This window comes from Microcaecilia unicolor, chromosome 3, assembly GCF_901765095.1.
Source record: "Microcaecilia unicolor chromosome 3, aMicUni1.1, whole genome shotgun sequence".
In the NCBI taxonomy this organism is placed as follows: domain Eukaryota; kingdom Metazoa; phylum Chordata; class Amphibia; order Gymnophiona; family Siphonopidae; genus Microcaecilia; species Microcaecilia unicolor.
Window position 1 is genome coordinate 35,983,671 of NC_044033.1, and position 24,647 is coordinate 36,008,317.

General features: G+C 39.4%; 1 protein-coding gene across 1 annotated transcript in view; it reads right to left on the minus strand.

Annotated features, from left to right (window-relative positions):
* Positions 1–4,484: 4,484 nt before the first annotated feature.
* The window catches only part of LHCGR (luteinizing hormone/choriogonadotropin receptor), a 218,132-nt gene continuing 197,969 nt past the window's right edge, over positions 4,485–24,647 (minus strand). Inside the window, exons 10-12 of the mRNA XM_030195838.1 lie at positions 17,551–17,736; positions 11,112–11,192; positions 4,485–6,489 (exon numbers count right to left, since the gene is read on the minus strand). Of these exons, the coding sequence (XP_030051698.1) occupies positions 5,289–6,489; positions 11,112–11,192; positions 17,551–17,736 (1,468 nt within the window). The 3' untranslated portion in view covers positions 4,485–5,288. The remainder of the gene's footprint in view (positions 6,490–11,111; positions 11,193–17,550; positions 17,737–24,647) is intronic.

Genomic DNA, 24,647 nt, shown 5'->3' on the forward strand with positions numbered 1-24,647 from the left:
GAGAATAGTAAAGTTTTGTAATCCACTGGATTACAGGAAAAAGGGCAGGAGAGAGATAATAGAGAGAGACATTTAAATATCTGTGACATAAATGCACAGGAGGCGAGTCTCAATTGAAAGGAAGCTCTGGAACGAGGGGCATTGGATGAAGGTGAAAAGGGATAGACTCAGAAGGAACCTGAGGAAATACTTATTTGTGGAAAGGGTGATAAATTTGTGGCATAGCCTCCCAGTGGAAGTGATGGGGACGAAAACAGTGTCTGAAATCAAAAGATCTTGGGACAAGTACATAGGATCTCTAAGGGAGTGTTTGAGAGAGTAGATGGCATGGATGGTTTGAGTGGATAGGCCATATGGTCCTTATCTGCCTACATTTTTATTTTTCTGTGTACTTTCTGCTACTTTGGCTTTCTGTTACATCAGTCTGTTTGCTAAAGACTGGCCTAGTTAGATCTCAGGCTGTGCCCAAATTATTTATTGCAGTGGGTCCTCATCCACTATGCTTCTGTCAGGTTAGAAGAGTGAGGTTTTCTGGGGTGAGTGTGATCTATTCTGCATGTCAGTCTCACTGCCCCTAAACAGAGAGGACCAGGCCAAAAATCAAACATGTCAGGCATCTGTAGCCAATTTTAGACAGTTGAAGATTTTCTTGGACAACTGCAGACATATAGAAACACAAGCGCTCTTGCAACTGTGGGTTGTTGCTCAGTCTTTGTTAGTTACTTACTGTATGGCATCATCACTGTTTGCCTAGTGTTTAAAGATGGGGTCATGTCTACCAGTGACAGCACTCTTTCTAGGCTTTGTGCTCTGTCCTGCATAACCCCCCCCCCCCCCCCCCAATAGGAAGAAAAAAAAGTTACACTGGCAAATCTTATGTACTTAGTCTTCTGTACAGTCATTTCTCCATTTGGGCTATGTGTTCAGTTTTGTTTGCTCATTGCAGAATGAAGTTAGTTGGATCAAAATGGATTCTGACTCATCCCTTCTTATCATTTTCCCCTCTAAAGTCCCAAAGGTGGTATGATCCTTCTCTATAACAGAAAATTAAATGACATTAAAATAATGAATTATTGCTTTGTCAAATATGTTGAGCACTATTTTGTCCCTTTTCCTTTATTATATTCCAGTCTTAAAATATATCAAGGCGTATTTTCAAAGAACTTTATAAGTTTGTGTGGAGGCATATTTTCAAAGCACTTAGCCTTCCAAAGTTCCATAGGTTTCTATGGAACTTTGGAAGTTAAGTGCTTTGAAAATATGCCTCATAGTAACCTATGGAACTTTATAAGTCTAAGTGCTTTGAAAATGAGCCCCATAACATCCTTAGAGTTCCCTTCAGTGTTTCCTTGTTGGTGGTGGTGTTTTTATTTTTAAGATTGTGTGCTGTAATTATACGATTAAAGAAGACCATATTAATTTGGATTCCTAGGGGTTTTATTTGTTGGAAATAGATTACATGCCTAGTATTTGTCTTGTTTGTTTTCTGCTGACTCTAGCTTTTTATTGGTTAGGTCATTTGGTGTTAGGAATTGTGTGTTTATGCATATTTGATTATTTTGTTGCACGTGGGGGTAATTTTATAATCCATTTTTGTGCATAGAATACGTTTATGTGCAGAAATGGCTTTTTAAAAAATTGCCTGGACTATTTGCATGTAAATCAATGCATATATAGCCTATATGTACATAAGTTTACTTGAACTGAGCATAAGGTGAAGGAAGCTATTAGAGCTTGGTGAAAGAAACTATTAGAACTTAAAGAAAATCCTTCAGAAAACGGAAGAAGGATCCAACTGAAAATAATAAGAAACAGCATAAGGAATGGCAAGTCAAATGCAAAGCACTAATAAGGAAGGCAACGAGGGACTTTGAAAAAAAGATTGAGTTGGAGGCAGAAACACATAGTAAATTTTTTTTAGGTATATTAAAAGCAAGAAGCCGGCAAAAGAATTGGTTGGACCGATAGATGACCGAAGGGTAAAAGGGGCACTCAGGGAAGACAAAGCCATAGTGGAGAGATTAAATGAATTCTTTGCTTTGGTCTTCACTGAGGAAGATTTGAGAAAGATACCAGTGACAGGAACTGAATGAAATCTCTATAAACCTGGACGTTGTAATGGTGCAGTTTGACAAATTGAAGAGTTGCAAATCCCCTGGACCGGATGGTATGCATCCCAGAGTACTGATAGAATTGAAAAATGAACTTGCAGAACTATTGTTAGTAATATGTAATTTATCTTTAAAATCATGCATGGTACCAGAAGATTGGAAGGTGGCCAATGTAATGCCGATTTTTAAAAAAGGTTCCAGTGAGCCTTACATTGGTGCCTGGCAAAGTGGTAGAGACTATTATAAAGAACAAAATTACAGAGCATATTCAAAAGCATGGATTAATGAGACAAAGCCAGCATGGATTTAGTGAAGGGAAATCTTGCCTCACCAATCTATTACATTTCTTTGAAGGGGTGAACAAACATATGGATAAAGGCGAGCCGATTGATATTGTTTAGCTGGATTTTCAAAAGGCGTTTGACGAAGTACATCATGAAAGACCAGAAGAAACTGGAGAGTCATGGGATAGGAGGTAGTGTTTTGTTGTGGATTAAAAATTGGTTAAAAGATAGAAAACAGAGAGTAGAGTTAAATGGTCAGTATTCTCAATGGAGAAGGGTAGATAGTAGGGTTCCGCAGGGGTCTGTGCTGAGACCACTGCCTTTTAACATATTTATAAGTGATATAGAGATGGGAGTAACTAGTGAGTAATTAAATTTGCTGATGACACAAAGTTATTAAAAGTTGTTAACTTGCAAGAGGATTGTGAAAAATTATGAGGACCTTACAAGACTGGGAGACTGGGCATCTAAATGGCAGATGACGTTTAATGTGAGCAAGTGCAAAGTGATGCATGTGAGAAAGAGGAACCTGAACTTATAACTACATAATGCAAGGTTCCACGTTAGAAGTCACTGACCAGGAAAAAGGGATCTAGGTATCTTCGTTGATGATATGTTAACACCCTCTGCTCGGTGTGCGGCTGCAGCTAAGAAAGCAAATAGAATCTTAGGTGGTATTAGGAAAGGAATGAAAAACAAAAATGAGGGCGTTATAATGCCTTTGTATCGCTCCATGGTGCGGCCACACCTCGTATAACATGGTCAATTCTGGTCACCACATCTCAAAAAATATATAGTGGAATTATAAAAGATACAGAGAAGGGCAACAAAATTGATAAAGGGGATGGGACGACTTCCCTATGAGGAAAGGATAAAGCAGCTGTGGCTTTTCAGCTTGGAAAAAAGACGGCTGAGGGGAGATATGATAGAGGTCTATAAAATAATGAGTGGAACGGGGAGATGTGAATCACTTGTTTACTCTTTCCAAAAATACTAGGACTAGGGGGCATGCAAAGAAGCTACGAAGTATTAAATTTAAAATGAATCGTAGAAAGTATTTCTTCACTCAATGTGTAATTAAACTCTGAAATTCATTGCCAGAGAATGTAGTAAAAGCAACTTAGCGGGATTAAAAAAAAGTTTGGATGGCTTCCTAAAGGAAAAGTCCATAGACCATTATTAAAATGGGCTTTGGGAAAATCCACTTCTTTATAGAAAAAGCAGCATAAAATGTATTGTACTGTTTTAGGATCTTGCCGAGTACTTGTAACCTGGTTTGGCCATTGTTTGAAACATGATGTTGGCCTCAGTGGACCTTCTGTCTGACCCTTATGTACTTACAGGAAGGGATTAGTGTTGACACACCTGTTACATTAGATTGGGAAATTGTGTGTGTACTTTCCATGGAATAATTTTTCAAAGTGAAGTATGCGATTTGTGTGTATAAATGCAGTGTTAATTAGCATTTACATGCGTAAGTGCCCTAGGTGCTATTCTGTAAGGACACATGTAAGTGCTATAGCACATAAAAACACAAGGGGTGTGTATATGTTAGCAGAGCATGGGAAGGGAATGGGACTTGATACACTGCCTTTCTGTGGTTTTTGCCTCTACATTCAAAGTGGTTTCCATAGTATCTGGGGCAGTGGAGGATTAAGTGGTTTGCCTAGAGTCACAAAGAGATGCAGTGGGAATCAAACCCAGTTACCAGGATCTAAGTCTGTTGCACTAACCACTAGGCTACTTCTTGGGTGTGTCTTCCACATGTGTGTTCAACTTATTGAATACTCTCTTTTGCACGCTGCTTGCCACATACAGGCCAACATTTATGCCTGTCGTCAACCTGGTGTACTTGGGAGTGCTTACGTTTAGGTGCGCCTATACAGGCTTAGTCTAGTATTTATAATGGAATCTAGGGTGGCATTGCTACAGGGCACCTACATCTGGGCGCCTCTTTATAGAATTTCCACCATAGTATGTAGTTTCAGTATTATTGGTGTTATTATTTACCTAGTTGTCATTCATAATGTATTAATCTTCAATTAAATATTTATTACAAGTTTATTCTTGAACTTTGAAATATGGGTCTCTTTGCTACATGTGTAACATAGCAATATGTCTGTACACTCTACATACATAACGTTGCTTCTTTTGAATTTTTACACAGTTTTTCAATAGACTTTTCATCCATGGCCACAAAAAAAAACAACACATCACAGAAGTACCAAAAATAGAGAAACAGATATAAGTAAGCTGAAAACAAAGTACATGACACATCTGTTGCCTAATGGTTAGATTAAAGGTTTAACGTTCACTGATTATGAGTGAGAGTGAAGATTTTACTACATATGAATATGATGCAACAAGAATTGTGAAAGACCTCTCTGCTCATAAATGAATAGTGAAATGAAACCTTTATAATTTGTAAACGTCTCTTGATCTTAAGTAGAATTTGCAACATCACAGTATCTTTTTGGCAGCACATGAAGGTTCTGTTTTACATCTCTTGAACGTTTGTTTCAACATATTTCACAAATATTTTAATGCTGTACATTGCTGTGTTTGAGACTGTAGCATATAATATAGTGCCTGTGCTTTTACTACTTAAAATTGATATGTTGGATGATATTCTGCATTTGAAGAACAAGGTGTCTTCATGGTTTTTGGTATATAGTTTGTACATGAATCATTTTATTTACACTTCCATATTAATAACCGTTTTTAAAGATTTTATAATTTTCTTTTACATTATCCAGCAAATGCTAAATGAAATAGTATGCTTTGAACTTTCTAGTTGTATTTGTTTCAGAAACATTGAAGTTCCATACTGAAATATTAAATCCCTGGGTTACATAGATAAGGTGCTGTTTTATTCATTCAATGTTAAAACTAGCTAGCTATTTTCGTGACTAGTTTTGTCATTTACAGCTGAATACTGACAATCAAAGGTTTTCAGATTAAGCTCTGCTCGAGAAGATTTCTTTTGAACAGTGGATGAGCTATCAGATTTACAATTAGAAGTACAGACAGAGAAGTTGTTCACTCTGTAAAGCTCTGCCTGAGTCTTACAGCATCCAAACTTGCTCAACAATAGAAAGAAATCTCTTCGAAATGCTTTTGTGAAAATTGCATACAGAAATGGATTCGCACAAGAGTTTACTGGGTAAAACAGAACAAGTAAGATTTTGGAATTTCTCACAGAGATGAGAGGAATTTTGAATGCAGCAGATATGGCAAAAAATGATATGGGAGCCATACAGGTAAAGTCTGTAAAGATCAATACTGCCATTTTTTTGGCTATAGTAGTATCTTTGCTTGCAGGTGCAAACTCTGGATTTTGAACGGTTAAATATATTTTAATGTAACAGGCACAAATGATGATAAAGGCCACAACATTTAATACTAAAATAAACAGTATATAGATTTGTGACAAAGATGTTTCTATGTCCATGGGCAGACAAATACTGACCTTCATATAACTGCTAACACCTATAAGAGGCAGCAGTGCTATTAAGAGAGAGAATAGCCAGCCTATGAGCATAATTGATATAGCATGTCTTAAATGAAGCTTTCGATCCAGCTGCATTGCATAGGTGATAGTGTGCCATCTTTCTAGTGTAATCACAGTTAGTGTATACACTGAAAGTTCACTTGAAAACACAGTGAAAAACCCAGCAGCACTGCAGCCACTACCTGTTTGCCAGTCTATTGCATGATTATAGTACTGACTCTTAGTTTGAGAGTCTACTGAAGCAATAAGCAGCAAATAAAGTCCCATGCAAAAATCTGCAAAGGAAAGATTGCACATGAGAAAACGTGGAACAGTAAGTTTGTAATGACTAGTTAACAAGACAAATAGCACAGTGGCATTTCCTGCAATAGCAAGAATACTAATAAACCAAATCATTACACGAAGAAAGTCATATCCCATGATATCTTCACATGGATTAAAGTCATCTGGTTCTGGACTACATTTGAAACGTTGTAAACACATGTACTCATAGTCCAAAGGCAAATCGTTGTCATCAGTGGTTGAAGAGTAACTTGAAATGTTGAGTAAGGTTTCTTGCTCAGACCACTGTAAATTCTTGTACCTGGAAAAAAAAATTAGGTCAATTTTTAAAACTGGCAGTGATGGTATTTAAATAATTTTATTTAATGCTACTATATATATATATATATATATATATATATATATATATATATATATATATATATATATATATATACACCCACTGCTGTCTATACGTATTGTGGCTGAATATTCCACTACACACATACTGTACGTAGTTGTTCTGCCCTTGCTTTGCCACAGCAAGGGTGATATGGTGGTTAGAGGGATTTTTGCTTTTTGCTGGCACTCTAGATCAGATCACTGAAAATCCACATATAGGGCACTTGCATGTTTATCAGCAGCCACTAAACTGTAAGTCCTTTTGAATGTTGTACCTTATGTATTTTAGAAATTTGTTCTCATAAATTGAATATACTGTACAAAATATAGGGCACATGCTATAAATGTATTTATTTTTTATAGTGTTATAAAAATCATCTCATCTTTGTTCATTTTTCCCATTCTGCTGTATACATTTTAAAATGAATTAAAGTACTAGTTTGTATCACTGATCTGTATAACATATTCTACACTTTCAACATGAAATGAAAAATAGAATATTGAAAAAGTAAGAATAAGAAACAAACAAAAAAAGCCTTGATTTTTTTAATAAGTTAAGAACGTAAGTGTTGCCATACTAAGACAGACCGAAGGTCCATCAAGCTCAGTATCCTGTTTCCGACAGTGGCCAATCCAGGTTACAAGTACCTGGATTGGCCACTGTCGGAAACAGTAAAATAGATTTTATGCTGCTTATCCTAGAAATAAGCAGTGGATTTCCCCAAGTTCATCTTAATAATGGCTTATGGACTTTTAGAAAGTTATCCAAACCTTTTTTTAAACCTGCTAAGCTAACTACTTTTACCACATTCTTTAGCAATGAATTTCAGAGTTTAATTACACATTGAGTGAAGAAATATTTTCTCCAGTTTGTTTTAAATTTACTACTTAATAGCTTCATTGCCTCACCTAGTCCTAGTATTTCTGGAAAGAGTAAACAAGTGATTCACGTCCACCAATTCCATTCCACACATTATCTTATAGACCTCAGCCATGTCTTCTCTAAGCTGAAGAGCCCTAGCCGCTTTAGCCTTTCCTTATAGGGAAGTCATCCCATCCCCTTTATCATTTTCGTTTCCCTTTGCTGTACCCTTTCTAATTTCCCTATATCTTTTTTGAGATGCAGTGATCAGAATTGCACACAGTATTTGAGGTGTGGTCGCACCATGGAGTGATAAAGGCATTATAACATTCTCATTCTTGCTTTCCATTCCTTTCCTAATAATACCTAACATTCTCTTTGCTTTCTTAGCCGCTGCTGCACACTGATCAGAGGGTTTCAAAGTATCATCAACGATGACATCTAGATACTCTTCCTGAGAAGTAACTCCTAATGTGGAACTTTGCAGCACTTAGCTATAGTTTGGGTTCCTCTTTCCCACATGCATCATTTTGCACTTGCTCGCATTAAATGCCATCTGCCATTTGGATGCCCAGTCTCCAAGTCTCATAAGGTCCTCTTGCAATTTTTCACAATCCTTTTGCTATTTAACAACTTTGAATAACTTTGTGTCATCAACAAATTTAATTACCTCACTAGTTATTCCCTTCTCTAGATCATTTATAAATATGTTAAAAAGCAGTCCTTCACTGTCCCCTGGGGAACCCACTATCTATTTTTCTCTATTGAGGACACTGACCATTTAAACCTACTCTGTTTTCTTTTAACCAGTTTTTAATCCCATAACTTTCTAATTTTCTCAGGAGTCTTTTATGGGTTACTTTGTCAAATGCCTTTTGAAAATCCAGATCACAGTATTGACCGGCTCAACTTTATTCACATTCTTATTCACCCCTTCAAAGAAACGTACAGTGGAACTGAATACAATCCAGGCCAGGTGATTTGCTACTCTTCAATTTGTCGAATTAATCCATTACATGCTCCATATTTACAGAGATTTATTTCAGTTTCTCTGACTCAGCATTGAGTACCATTTTCTGGCACTGGTATCTCTCCCAGATCTTTTTTGGTGAAGACCGAAGCAAATAATTCATTTAATCTTTCCGCTATGGCGTTGTCTTCCCTGATTATTACCCCTTTTATCTCTCGATCATCTAGCGGTCCAACTGATTGTTTTGCTGGCTTCTTTCTTCTACTATACCTAAAAAAGTTATTCTGTGTTTTTGCCTCCGACACAATCTTCTTTTCAAAGTCTGTCTTTGCCTTGCTTATTATTGTTTTGTGTTTGACTTGCCATTCCATATGCTATTTCCTATTAATTTCAGTCAGATCCTTCTTCCATTTTCTGAAGGATTTTCTTTTACCTGTAAGAGCTTCTTCGTTCACCTCACTTTTTAACCATGCCGGCTGTCATTTGTTCTTCCTTTCTCCTGTTTTAATGTGTAATGTGTTTGGGCTGGGCTTCCAGTATGGTATTTTTGAACAGCATCCACGCCTGATGTAAATTTTTGACCTTTGCAGCTGCTCCTCTAAGATTATTTTTTTTGACTGTTCTCATTTTATCATAGTCTCCTTTTTGAAAGTTAAATGCTGATGTATTGAATTTTCTGTGTGTACTTACTCCAGAGCTGATATCAAATCTGATCATATTATGATCACTGTTATCAAGTGGCCCCAACACCATTAGCGCCTGCATCAGATTACTTAACAATAAAACTTATATTCCGCCATATACCTTTTGGTTCAATACCGATCACATAAAAGAAGCTTGTCATTTCCAGGAAATACAAAGACAATAATGTAACTACCAAATGGCAACTAATTAGTCATGACAATTCAATACAAATTTCTTGACTAGATAACTTTTTATCTATTTCTGAAACTGACTATAGTTGGTCATCGAAAGTAATAAACTTTGAATATACTTATTCAAATGAGCTGCCTGATAGCAATAAAGAATATCTAGTAGTTTAATCCTTTAAAAAATTTGTATAAGTGGAAAGGTAAATAGAGCCAATGTTCTAAGGACTAGGTCTAGAATTTTTCCCCCTCTTGTTGGTTCCTGAACCAGCTGTTTTGTAAAAGTCATTGATTTCATCAAGGAATTTTACCTTCCTAGCATGCACTGATGTTATTTACCCAGTCAATATCAGGGTAATTGAAATCACCCATTATTATTGTGTTGCCGATTTTGTTAGCCTCCCTAATTTCTGATAACATTTCTACATCAGTCTGTTCATCCTGGCCAGGTGGACGGCAGTACACTCCTATCACTATCCTTTTTCCCTTTACACGTGAAATTTGTATCCATAGGGATTCTGAGATGTGTTTTGTGTACTGCAGAACTTTTAGTCTGTTGCCTTTATTTTTACCTGCCACTCCAATGTGCTGTCTTGCATTGCAGGTCCTTTCCCCACCATCTCTAAGCCCAGCATTTAAAAAATGTCCCCAACTCCATCTCTTTCACTGTCTTTGGTAATCCAATTAGATGCACATTGTTGCACCTGCTCTGGTTTTCCTAATCTATTTTATCATCAAGTTTCATAGTTTCCTGCTTGAATCTGTTGTGCCACGTGTCCACTTTGTCCTTTTGCACCGATACTCTCTTCCAGTTCTTTATCCTGCTTGTCCGATTGTCAAATCTCTCTTTTATCTCCTCCATGGCTGAGTGCATCTTGTTCAATTTATTCTAAAGTTCTGCAGACAACGCTCTTAATAATCTCCTTCACAGTATTGCTGGTAGCCAGTACCATGGCCTTTTCTCCCTTTGCAGCCATCTTTGTCTCATTCAGGTAGACCTTTGCTTGGACATGTCTGAGGCTTACAGGGCATATCCCGACTTACTTCCAGTCACCGGTTTACTCCCTCTCTATCTTGCACTCCATTGGGATCTACTTGTTGCACTTTTCTGCCCTAGCTAGCTGTTAACAAGACTTGGAGGGGGTGGGGGTAAGAGAGCTCTTCCACCTGCATCAGTTCAGCTACCTGGCATCACTGGAAGTCCATCAATTAGTTTCATCCTTAGACCATTCCCAGTAAATACACAATTGTTAATTTGAAAACCTTCCATAAGAACATTGTGTCATTTCAAGTAGAAAAGGTTTTTGTCATTTCTAATGCTGTAAAGAATACTTGAATCTGCTTAACCTGTCCCATGGTCTTAAAATGTCATTGGTGAAAGTATCTTTTCCCACCATATCAGTGTGCCATAATATGTTCAAGGTTTCTCATGTATCTTTATTACCTATAGTTTTTTGAGAGGACTTCTCTACACAACTGTGAAATTATTTAATTTTATCTAATTTAGAATTATACCTTGGGTACAAAGGACCATTCTTATAGCCCAAAGTAAAGCAGTTCTGTTAAAATATAAAAAGGAGTAAAAAAAAAAAAAAAAAAGGGCTATGCTTTTATTCAAATTAAATTTGATTTCAGCTCAAATGCTGTTGAATAATTTTTAACCAAAAATATCTAAATGAAGGATGTTAAATAATTTGAAAATGTAAACACGAAAGATGCTTCTTAATGCATTTTTAACAACTGTATAGAGATTTGATTCTTTAATGCAAGAAGAGCTGTGATGACTTAGCATGAGGAAATAACCACATCCATGGTTGTGTACACTAAGTAATAGTACTCACATTGATTCCTTATATTGTTTCCTTGATCCACTTCCACACTGTTTGGTAGCATTTTCAAATAAGGGAAACAAAGGGTTCTGCCTAAAAGTAGATCAGAAAAGAAATAGTAGTTGCAGTTCTTTTTCAGACCAAACCTAGTTGATAGGTAATTCATTGTATTTATCCAAACCAACAGTCTTCTATTTTCTACTTTATTATCTTAGCTGGAATGAAAACAAACACTGTTACTTTTAATTCAGAAGTAGGCCTGCGTACATATTAATATCTGTGATCTCTTATGTGTGTGCTTTCACTCGTTAGCTAAAAATTAGAGAGGAAGAAAGAAGTGAATAAGTAAATACAACCCCTCCTAAAAAAAAATTGTTATTAGGTATTTCCCTGTCCCTGAATTGCATACAAATTGTTTTGTACCTGAAGCAGTGGATGTTAAGTGACTTGCCCAAGGCTACAACGAGCTGCAGTGTGATATGAACGGGCTTCTGGCTCTCAGCCTGCTGTTCTAACCATTAGGCTGCTCCTGTAATTGGCACAGATTTGTAGTTCTATATCTAACTGCAGTTATTGTTCTAGAAACTTGGTGCAAATGCTGTAGTGCATAACTGCAAGGGGGCCTGGATGTGGCAGTGGCATGGATAGGCCATATTAAGTGCTAAGATTCCAGAATGCTGTCAGTTATACATGCAACTGTAACATTTAGTTGTCATTTACACCAGCCATTGACATGGCGTAAGTGGCCATGCCTAAATGGTGCATAACTACTGACTTATGCTAGTATTCTGTAAGGCAATTACTCATGTAATTGCTGATATAGAATTTGCACTTTTAGCACAGCATCCTACCGGCTGCTGTTCAAAGCGATTTAAGCGGGCATTAGCCTCTCTTGCCCAAGTAAATCGCTTACCAGTGTCTAAGTGGTAATATTCAGTGGCACTTAAACTGGACAGTACTGCTGAATTTCACCACAGACCGCCCAACAAAAAATTAGGCAGGTCAGGGGCTGCATTAGTGAGGAGCCAGTGGTTATGCTGGTGCTGGTAATATTCAGTGCCTGGGACCTGCTTAGCTCAACAGGTTGATTTAGGACAGCCCAAAAGCTGTTCTAAATTAACCTACTTAGGTATGTGGGCCCAAGCACTGAATATCATCCAGGGCCCCCATAACTGGGTTTTCAATTCCAATCCACCCAATGACCCTCCTGGCCCTCCCAAATAGCTCCCCGCCATCCTTTCCCTCCCCCCTAAGCCAAAGAGAATCACTAGCTTCCTCTCCTCTGTTGAATACCCCCACAGTCTGTTAGTCCTACCTGGACATACCTTTTCTCCCTGGTGGTCCTGTTAGGGACAGGAGCTGCTACATATTTTTTGAAATGTATTTTGTGTCTAGCAGATGAGAGAATTATTTATTGTGCCACTTCTGTTATTAAACATCCATAATAGATATTTAGACCAAATGTTGTATGTAGCAAGACACTGCATTATTTGATACAGAGGATATAAACAAACTCCGTTTTGTGAAGAGAAAATTAATTAGGATGTACTGTACTCTAGTTCCATCAGTTTCTATAGTAATATATTATGAAGTGCAAAAAGTATGAAGACAGATGCTGTATTGGAGAGACAAGCCAAATGCTGAAGACAAGAATCAATTTACACAGATGACATATTAAAAATTACAATGCAAACCAGGTTGTTACCGCTGGGGGACAGCACTTTACAAAACCAGAGCACGGCATCAATGATTTTATGGTGAGAATGCTAAAAACAAATTGTAAGACAATCCAGGAATGTAAGACCTTTGAAGTCAAAATGATTGAATATTTTGACACACACCAGATGGGATTTAACAAAGATCTGGGTTTACTATCACATTATAAACCATAAAATTATACTGCTTTGTCACCCTATGATTGCCCACCTATCTCCTACGCAACAGAATCAATGGTTAGGGGTGAGAAGCGTGACAATGTTCGATCTGCTGGATGCTCACCTTGGTCAGGATCCAGGCCGCTAATGAAATAATCAATGTCTGAATTGCACTGAGGGAGTGAATTCCGTAGTTATTTTTTCCTTGAAGAATATGGCAAGATTAACAGTGGATTGGATATCAATATTGTTAGAGGTAAGTGTTGTGGTGTCTGTTAATTTATTGACGAAAAAATAGAGTTTATTCAAGTCTTTGTAGTCCGGACCTATTTTGGTTTTATAATAGAGTTTTTTAGACTGATAACCAAACTTATGGAAGGTATAGTAACTAAACAATTCACTAACTACCTAAACAAGTACTCAATTCTTCATGAGTCTCAATCAGGATTTCGATCTAACCACAGCACTGAAACAGTACTAGTGACTTTAATGAATAAATTTAAACAAACAATTGCAACTGGCAACAATATTCTTCTCCTACAATTTGACATGTCCAGTGCCTTCGACATGGTCAACCACGAAATATTACTACATATCCTAGACTACTTTGGAATTGGAGGTAATGTTCTTAATTGGTTTAGAGGATTCCTAACCACATGATCTTACCAAGTAATAGCGAACGCGGAAATATCAGCCCCTTGGACACCAGACTGTGGAGTCCCCCAAGGATCCCCCCTCTCGCCAACCCTCTTCAACCTAATGATGATACCCTTAGCTAAGATACTAGCCAACCAAAACCTCAATCTCTACATATATGCAGATGATGTCACGATCTATATCTCATTCAAACATGATCTAAATGAAATCAACGAGATCAACAAAAGCTTCCAAACCATGCATTCTTGGGCGGATGCATTCCAGCTAAAACTTAAAGCAGAATAAACACAATGTCTTGTACTTACATCACAACATAACACAAGTAAATTCACCACCATAACCACACCAAACGTCTCCCTCCCCGTCTCAAACAACCTGAAAATACTTGGAGTTACCATTGATCGAAATCTTACACTCGAAACTCACGTGAAGAACACAACTGAGAAGATGTTCCATTCCATGTGGAAGCTCAAAAGAGTAAAACCCTTCTTCCTGAGATCCATTTTTTGCAGCCTGGTACAATCAATGGTGCTAAGCCACCTAGACTACTGTAATGCACTCTACGCTGGCTGCAAAGAACAGGTTATCAAGAAACTCCAAACAGCCCAAAATACAGCAGCCAGACTTATATTCGGAAAAACAAAATATGAAAGTGCAAAACCCCTAAGAGAGAAGCTTCACTGGCTCCCAATTAAAGAACACGCCGCGTTTAAGATTTGCACGATTGTACATAAAATCATTCATGGAGATGCCCCGACCTACATGCTAAACCTCGTAGACCTGCCTCCTAGAAATGCTAAAAGATCTGCCCGCAAATTTCTCAATCTACACTTCCCTAGCTGTAAAGGACTAAAATACAAACTAACACATGCAACCAGCTTCTCTTACATTAGCACGCAGATGTGGAATGCACTACCAACTAATGTGAAAACAATCAACGACATAACCAACTTCCGCAAGTCTCTGAAAACCTACCTCTTTAGCAAGGCCTATCACGAGAACCCATAGAATAATTATACACTTCACAACTCCACCCTTACTCTGAAAATCAAAATTCTACTAAAATTTGCTTAGCTCTTTCATGTCATCCTAATTTTCTTTGTAATAATTGAATCTTCTACCCTGGAATGGCGATACCATAACAGGTCTTTGTAAGCCACATTAAGCCTGCAAATAGGTGGGAAAATGTGGGATACAAGTGCAATAAATAAATGTATTTTCTTTGCGATTGTTTTCAGGCATTGAGATTGTGTTCATCTTTTTGTTTCCTCCAAGCTCGCTCAAGTCTTCTGGAAAGAGTTTTGAGTTTTCTAAGGTCATCATTGAACCATGGCATCACATCGTGTCATGTCTTTTTGATGTTCGTGTTCTAACTGGAGCTAGGGCGTCTAATATGCTTCTGCATCTTTCATCCCAATTTGAGAGGAAGTGTACTGAATCTGTTCGCGCAGACCACTCATTATCATAAATCAATTGCCAAAATACCTTAGCGTCTATATGACCTCTTGTACTGTAGGTCATTTGGTTGCGAGTGCGATGTAGACCTTTTCTCTTCCATGAAAGGGTACAGTTTAACTTAAAGTGATCTGACCAAGGAGTTTCTGACCAGTTAATATAAGTTAATTGTAGGTTGAGGTCGGTGGCCAATTTATATGAGAGCAGGTCAAGTGTGCGACCTTTGGAATGGGTAGCTTCTGATTCAAACATGAGAGATCCCAAGAATGAAGAATGTCCAAGCAGTCACACGTATTGGTAGATATAGAATTTTCTAGGTGTAGGTTTATGTCACCTAATATGAGAACATTGGGACTGGTCATGCATGTGCTAGAGATGAAATCCGTGAAGATTGGCTGGCTATCATTCCAGTTGCCAGGTGGTCTGTAAAAGAAGATGCAGTTTAGGTGACCATGTATGGATTTATTAAGGATTGTGAACAAGGTGATTTCAAGATGGGATGTGATGGATTCTGTGATGGTTTCTATGATGAAATGGGAACGATAAATGAGAGCAATTCCTCCACCTCTTTTTCCTTTCCTTGGCCAGTGGGTAAGTTTAAAACCTGGAGGGCATAAGTCTAGTAAGATAGGATCATTTTGACTATGAATCCAGGTTTCAGTAATGAAGACAAGGTCAAGGTTTTCTGACGTAAGCCAGTCTGAGATAATTGCAGTTTTATTAACAACAGATCTGGTGTTAGTGTAGCCCACTAGGATATTTTGGTAGGAAGCCTCAAGGTTAGATGAGCAATAGATTTTTTTAATTTGACATGCTTTAGCAGGTAAATAATTGTGGTGACCATTCTTTCCATTTTGTAGATTCTGGCCACGATTACGTATTTGGGATGTGTAGAGGTACTTGTTGGTAAGGCGGGGACTGGAGTGTCTAGGTAATCTGTAATAATCTTGTATAATGGGAATAACATTGAAACCTGTGGGTGGGATTGAAGATATTAGTTGGATGAGAGAAAGGGAGTAAGATGCTAGGAAAATTTGGTTATATACATAATGGGGAATAGAGAGAGGAGTGGAAGCTACAGGATTAGATTTATGGTGACGTCCTTAGCAACAGAGATTGGGAATAAATGGTTAGACAATAAAGGGAGGAAGATAGCTAAAAGGGATGAGGGATAGAGTTAGGGGTCAGCAATGTAACCTAAGGCAAATTGGATTCACAGAATATGGGTAGTAGCAGGTGAAGGAGGAAGAGAGTTTACCCATAGAAAGGTATGGCAGTGGAAAAAGTGGGAGGGGCAGGAAGATTAGTTGGTATTCAAAGAGTCTGTGGCCATGTAATAACACTGCCTTCAATGGTGACTAACAAGTTGTATCAGCGTAGATGGAGACAGCACTGTATGATTTAATCAACGTTGACAGTGGAGACAGATGAAGCCAAACAGATGATTGCTGGAAGGGTCGAGACGCCAAGCAGCAGCGAGGTGCAGAAGATCTTCACATTCTGGCGATTTGAGTCAGTAGCAGCCCGAGGTAACACAGGAGCAGTCAAGCCAGGCTGTCTCCGTTGTTGATCTACAGCAGTGCTGGTAAAGACGAACGACTGTCAAGGCAAGGCCGGACAACAGCCTAAAAGGCTCTGCAAGCTCCACAGCACTGCGACCAGGTCTTCACGGACTATAGTGATCGGGCCTTCAAACTGGACGCAAATCCGTTAATCCTCGATCCACTCGTGGCAGCACCAGCTGAGGCAGGTGACATGCAGATTGGGCAGCAGCCAAACAAGCCCCACTGGCCCCGAACCCAGTCCTGACTGTCGAGAGCCGCGATTTACACCAGGAGATGGCACAGTAACAGCAAACTCTGATCAAAGAGACTGAAGGGCGATGGAGACAACGGATCCAATGACCCTCTAATCTGTGGCCATTTTAGTCTCTTACAAAGTGGTTACAAAGGATGGGCAGACTGGATGGGCCATTTGGCCTTTATCTGCAGTCATGTTTCTATGTGTTACCTTCAAAAGCTAATAAAAAATGTACTTAGTCCAATAAAAAGGTATTATCTTATTTTCTTTGATTTGTTTTATTTCTATTTATTATCTTTAAAAGTGAATTAATTGCTGCCACACCACTTTTTATAAACTTGAAATTTATCATGGCACAAAATAATCATTTGTTCTTAGAATTAGCATCTATTATAAACAATTTTGTTATATGTGACATTCTGTTACTTTGGTCAAGTTTACCTAAGCTGCTTTTGAATAAAACTGTATGAACTAGATCAAGTTCAAATTTATTTATTTATTTGTTACATTTGTATCCCACATTTTTCCACCTATTTGCAGGCTCATAGTACCGTCGGCGTTCTCCAAGCCGGTAAAGAACAAATACAAGGTGACATTATGGTAGAATAAGGTTCATGTGTTACAGACACATTTGCTAAACCAACACAAAATAAAATAGTACTTACTCTTTTATTCGTATATTTGTAAAAGCACAGCAATGACTGGGGTATGTTAAATTAGCATCCTGTAGATTAGCAAATTTGTCCAGTGGTGGTAGTTTCTTCAGAGAATATGATGAGTGAGCAACTAGTACTTGAATAGGTTCCAGCCCATAACTTGGTAGAAATTCCAGTGCTGTTGAAGAGATGTCCCTAGAAATTATGAACAATTTCTTTACCCTTAGTAAATTTGAAACAACACAATGTCATGTAAACTGATGGCTCCTATATATGTACGTAGAATTAATGATCATTCTATTCAGGGGACAGTTTGACTGTGTAGCTAAGTGTAAAGTCACAGACTTTGCACCATATAGTAACATACATAGTAGATGACGGCAGAAAAAGACCTGCATGGTCCATCTAGTCTGCCCAACAAGATAAACTCATATGTGCTACTTCTTGTGTATACCTTACCTTGATTTGTATCTGCCATTTTCAGGACACAGACTGTAGAAGTCTTGCCCAGAACTAGCCCCATTTTCAGGACACAGACTGTAGAAGACTTTGCACCAGTTTCCAAAAGGGAAAGTTTTTCCTTTTGCAAACTGATTCAGGAAATTTGTGCCTACTTCTGGCGTGTAATCTTTTGCACATACATTTGGAAATGCAAAAGTGTACAAATAAGTGGCAACACCTCTCTAAATCCATTCAAAGAATTGCCTTCCTTATATGTATAATGTCACAACATGCATAACTTTAAGGATATATAAGTTTACATACATATAGGGCAGCATTTGCAAAAAAGCCACTTCGGCATATAAATCCCTATTTTATGCACAGAAATTCCTTTGAAAAATGTCCTTGTAATTGCAGTCCAAGAAAACAGGGAAACCTCCAATGTGGGAAAAAGCCAAGCAGATCAATTGAAAACACAAGGAGATCTTTATTGATGACACTCAAACCAAGATAATGCCCGACACAGGCCATGTTTTCACCCATGTAAGAGCATAAGGGCTGCATCAAGGGCTATAATATGATAAATAATCAAAATTACATGTCATTTACTATGTTATGTATGTTACATATTAGTCAAATAGTAATCATCAAAAAATATGAATAGTGTAAACAAGCAAGATATGTAAAAGAAAAATATATCAATCTGGAATTTCAGTAACGAATATGACAGGCATAGTATAATATAGGGACTATAATCATAAAAACATCAATAATGGTCAAAGAGTGATATATAGAACTAATATGGTGTGTTTATTAATGTTTCTACTGACACATTTTTCAAGGAATCAATTGTAGTGTAATCTACATGTTATGAACATTAATGAACACACCGTATTAGTTCTATATATCACTCTTTATGTCCGTTATTGATGTTTTTATGATGTGGAGGGGCATAATCGAACGCGAACGCCTGTCTCCATGGGCATCTATGTCCGAAAACGGGAACGTGAAGAGGCGGGACAGAACGTATTTTCGAAAAAAATGGAGAATCACTGGACATGGAGGGGAGGGCAGGGGAGAGAGGAGAATCACTGGGTATGGATTGACGGAGGGGGTCAGGGGAGAGAAGAGAATTGCTGGGTATGGATGGATGGAGGAGGGCAGCGGAGAGAAGAGAATTGCTGGGTATGGATGGATGGAGGAGGCCAGGGGAGAGAAGAGAATTGCTGGGTATGGATGGATGGAGGAGGTCAGCGGAGAGAAGAGAATTGCTGGGTATGGATGGATGGAGGAGGGCAGGGGAAAGAAGAGAATTGCTGGGTATGGATGGATGGAGGAGGGCAGGGGAAAGAAGAGAATTGCTGGGTATGGATGGATGGAGGAGGGCAGAGGAGAGAAGGGAATTGCTGGGTATGGATGGATAGAGGTGGGCAGGGGAGAGAAGGGAATTGCTGGGTATCGATGGATGGAGGAGGGCAGGGGGGATAGGAGAATTGCTGGGTATGGATGGATGGAGGGGGCAGGGGAGAGAAGAGAATTGCTGGATATAGATGGATGGAGGGGAGAGTTGCTGGACATGGGTGGATGGAGGGGAGGGCAGAGTGAGAGGAGAATTGTTGGACATGGATGGAGGGGAGAGAAGGGTATGACAGGAAGGAGATGCACATGGATGGAGGGGAGAGAAGAAATTCTGGACATGGATGGAGGGGAGGGAAGGGTATGACAGGAAGGAGATGCACATGGATGGAGGGAAGAGAGAAGAAATTCTGGACATGGATGGAGGGGAGGGAAGACAGAGGAAGGAGATGCACATGGATGGAGAGGAAGGGAGAGAGAAGAAATGCCTGACATGGATGGAGGGGAGGGAAGAGAGAGGAAGTGAGATGAACACGAATGGAGGGGAGAGAGGAGAAATACTGGACATGGATGGAGGGGGAGAGGAAAAATGCTGGACATGGATGGAGGAGAGGGAAGGGAGAAAAGAAATGCTGGACATGGATGGAGGGGCGGGAAGAGAGAGGAAGGAGATGAGATGAGGGAAAAGGAAGAGAGGAGAAAAACTGCTCATGGATGGAGAAAATAGGCAGAAGCTGGATCTACTGGACAGTCAAGTCTGCGGAGGACCCAGCTTTTACTTATGGATGTAGGGCAAGAAATGAAGAAGAAAGGAGGAAAGTAAAGAAATAAATGGAAAGGAAGCCCTGGAAATGGAGTTGAGGACAGATAACAGCAGAATCAGATACTGGGCCAGCATTATCAGAAAAAGAGTCACCAGACAACAAAGGTAGAAAAAAATCATTTTATTTTCATTATAGTGTTTGGAATATGTCCACTTTGAGAATCAGGTGCTCAACGTTAAAAGTTTATATTTATTTACTTACTAGTAAAAAAGGCCCGTTTCTGAAACAAATGAAACGGGCGCTAGCAAGGTATTTGTTTTCTGCCATGAATGTGTTGTAAGTGATTTTTAATATAATTGTGGTGTTGGTAATGAATAGTTGAAATTTTTGTTTTATATGCAGTTTCATTTTTAATTTTTTTGTTTTTTTGTAGTGTTGGTTGAATGTGCTTGTTAGAGTTTGTGTATGAAGGGGGGTGGGATTGTGTGTGAGTGTGAGAGATAGATGCTGTCTCTCCATGGCAGAGTGGAGTGGAACAGGTGGATGTGAAGCGTCTGTTCACGCTTTCCAAAAATACTAGGACTAGGGGGCATGCGATGAAACTACAGTGTAGTAAATTTAAAACAAATAGGAGAAAATGTTTCTTCACCCAACGCATAATTAAACTCTGGAATTAGTTGCCGGAGAACGTAGTGAAGGCGGTTAGCTTGGCAGAGTTTAAAAAGGGGTTGGGCGGTTTCCTAAAGGACAAGTCCAGAGACCGCTACTAAATGGACTTGGGAAAAATCCACAATTTCGGGAATAACTTGTATAAAATGTTGTACGTTTGGGTAGCTTGCCAGGTGCCCTTGACCTGGATTGGCCGCTGTCGGGGACAGGATGCTGGGCTCGATGGACCTTTGGTCTTTTCGCAGTATGGCATTACTTATGCACTTAAATAATTGCTTTAGAATGCCAATTATCTTCACTAATCATTATTTAAGTTGCACGTGCAAATTGGGCACACACCCAAATTTGCACATGCAGTTCAAAGCGGTATATATAGAATCCAGGGGTATATGCAGAGTGTTGTCTATACAGCCTCCGTCTGCAGCAGTAAACATCTAAATACAAACGGCATGTAGATGACACCTGCCGGCAGTGAACTGGGCAGCCATGTGGCTGTGGGTCCACCTCATAGAATCAGCCCCATTTTAGAAAGGACGTAGAAGTCAGAATTAAGATGTCCAAGCTGGGGCCTATTCTGTTTAATATATTTGTGTGAGATATTGCTGAAGGGTTGGAAGGAAAGGTGTGCCTTTTTGCGGATGACACGAAAATAGCCAATAGAGTGGATACCCTGGAGGGAGTAGAAACGAAGAGAAGGGATCTCTGAATGTTAAGAATGGTTGAGGGTCTGGCAGTTAAAATTTAATACTGATGTTATCAATTAGAAACCTTTAAATATTTTCCCTTTTTTGTTTTTTTTACATATGCTCTTTAATTCTATTACTATATAATGCAGCCAACAAAGGCTATTCCTAAGTAGCTTTATACTTAAAAGTGAACAGTGCTCAGTTGTGCATATTACCAATCACCCCGAGTAATTGGTTGTATAATATGATCATCCTTACATCATTGCACGGTGACCCTCCCTGCCTCCAATTCACAATATGAGAACGGTTCTTTTTGCACATTTATACTTGTTCACATGAGTATAACATTGTCCTTACCTAGGAGTATACCTACACCATTTGTGAGAGAGTGATGGGTTCAATACAACTAAAATGATGCCAAATATTGGAAGACGGACAGTGCAGCAGTTTTTTGAAGAATAATTGTTGGCTTGTGAAATCTTGATATATAAGACTGTATATGGACTATATGTGAGCAAAAAGTCAGTTTTTTGATTTATATATGATGGGCACAAGTAAATGTATTTGCAAATAAGGTATACATGGTTTGAATGATGGTTGGTGTGTGGATGTGAATATCGTAGTTACTATTAAGGATTGTGAACATATGTTGTTTAATAAATATTAAATAGATTTAAACTTCAGTTTGGAGTACATTGAGTGAAGGCACTTTAAAATTTAATGCCAAGAAGTGTAGAGTGATGCGCTTGGGGTGCGGAAACCCAAAAGAGAGATACTGGGTAGGAAGGGAAAGAATAGTAAGCTCGACTCAGGAGAGAGATCTTGGGGGGTGTTGGTGTCGGAGGATCTGAAGGTGAAGAAACAATGTGACAAGGCGACGGCCATGGCCAGAAGGATGCTAGGCTGCGTAGAGAGGGGCATAACCAGCAGAAGAAAGGAGGTGTTGATGCCCCTCTACAAGTCGTTGGTGAGGCCCCACTTGGAGTATTGTGTTCAGTTTTGGATGCCGTATCTTGCTAAAGATATAAAAAGACTGGAAGCGGTGCAAAGAAAACCTACGAAAATAGTATGGGATTTGTGTTGCAAACCGTACGAGAAGAGACTTGCTGACCTGAACATGCATACCTTGGAGGAAAGGAGAAACGGGTGATATGATGCAGACGTTCAAATATTTGAAAGGTATTAATCCACAAACGAACCTTTTCCAGAGACGGGAAGGCGGTAGAACTAGAGGACATGAATTGAGGTTGAAGGGGGGCAGACTCAGGACTAATGTCAGGAAGTATTTTTTCACGGAGAGGGTGGTGGATATGTGGAATGCCCTCCCGCGGGAGGTGGTGAAGATGAAAATGGTAATGGAATTCAAACGTGTGGGATTAACACAAAGGAATCCTGTTTAGAAGGAGTGGTTCCGTGGAATCTTAGCGGAGATTGGGTGGCGACGCCAGTAATTGGAAACAAAACGGGAGCTGGGCAGATTTCTATTGTCTGTGCCCTGATCGTGACTGAATAGATAGGGATGGGCTGGAGTGTAAATTTTAAGGGGCTTCGATGTTAGCTTCAGAACTTAGTACAAGAACAGTACTGGGCAGACTTCTATGGTCTGTGCCCTGAGAAAGGCAAGGACAAATCAAACTCGGGTATACAAGTATCACATACCATGGTAAATGAGTTTATCTTGTTGGGCAGACTGTTACTATGTAAGTCAGGACATCTCCAGTTTCATTAGTATTTTAGAACAGAATCTGCTGGCACAGAGGCTGTAGTGAAATACAGAGAAATAGACGTTTGGGCAACTTAAACATCCATTTTAGAAAGATAAAAATATAGAATATCGATGTTTTTCACAGTGGCACATAACCAGTTATCTTTGCAGTTTTAGAAACATAACTGGTTATTATCCCGATGCTGTCACAGTGACTGGTATCCTTTTCCGGTTTGGATTGGGGGGGCACTAGGGGATTAAGGGGGCAGCCCCCCAATCGTTGGAGTGCTACTCAATAGCAGCTATTTCCCAAATCCTAAACATGCTTGGTGTAACTTCCAGCATTGATCTTTTAGGACATAGAGGTGACTATGGACCAAATTCTATATTTAATGGCTAAAAAATATGCAGAAAAGAAACCTGATTAGCAGTATTCTATAAACTCCGCCTAAAGTTAGGAATGGTTTATAGAAAATGCTTAGTGGGCATTCGTGCAACTAAATTCAGTAGTGTTGTGCCAAATAAAGTCTAATTTAGCCACAGATCTGGCATATTCTATAATACTGCGTGTAAATTTTAGGAATACCCATGACCTACCCATGCCCCTCCCATGGCCACACCTCCTTTTGAGATCTGTGTGGTAGAATCTACATAGACTGTTATAGAATACGCTTAGCAAGTGGTGCATGTAAATTCTAATTAGTCCCAATTAGTGTTCATAATTGCTTGTTAACATCCAATTATCTGTTAACATCCAATTCTCCGAGGACAAGCAGGCTGCTTGTTCTCACTGATGGGTGACGTCCACGGCAGCCCCCTCCAATCGGAAACTTCACTAGCAAAGGCCTTTGCTAGTCCTCGCGCGCCCATGCGCACCGCGCATGCGCGGCCGTCTTCCCGCCCGAACCGGCTCGTGTTTGTCAGTCTTCTTTTGTCCGCGCTCGGTACGGTCGTGTTTTCGCCTTGTCGTGCCCCGCAAAGTCGACCTCGCGTGTCTTAATTCGTGTTGAGAAAAAACAAAACAAAAAACTCTGTGTGTGGAAAGGGAATTTTCGGTCTCTTTTCCCCCGATATTTCCAGCTTTTTCGCCCCGGTAAGTTTTCTTTCGTCGTCGGGGTAGGCCGCTTTTAGGCCTCGGGTCGAAGTTTTCTTCCCCATGTTTTTGTGGTGCCTTTTCCTCCATTTCGACTTTTGATCTCGCCGGCGTGATTTTTCCGCCCATGACATCGAAGTCTCCCAGCGGCTTTAAGAAGTGCACCCAGTGCGCCCGGGTCATCTCGCTCACTGACAGGCACGCGTCGTGTCTTCAGTGCTTGGGGGCTGGGCACCGCCCGCAGGCCTGTAGTCTGTGTTCCCTTTTGCAAAAGCGGACTCAGGTAGCGAGATTGGCCCAGTGGAACGTTTTGTTCTCGGGCTCTTTGTCGGCATATCGAGTGCATCGACGTCTTCAGCGTCCAGACCTTCATCCTCGGCCGCCAGTGCATC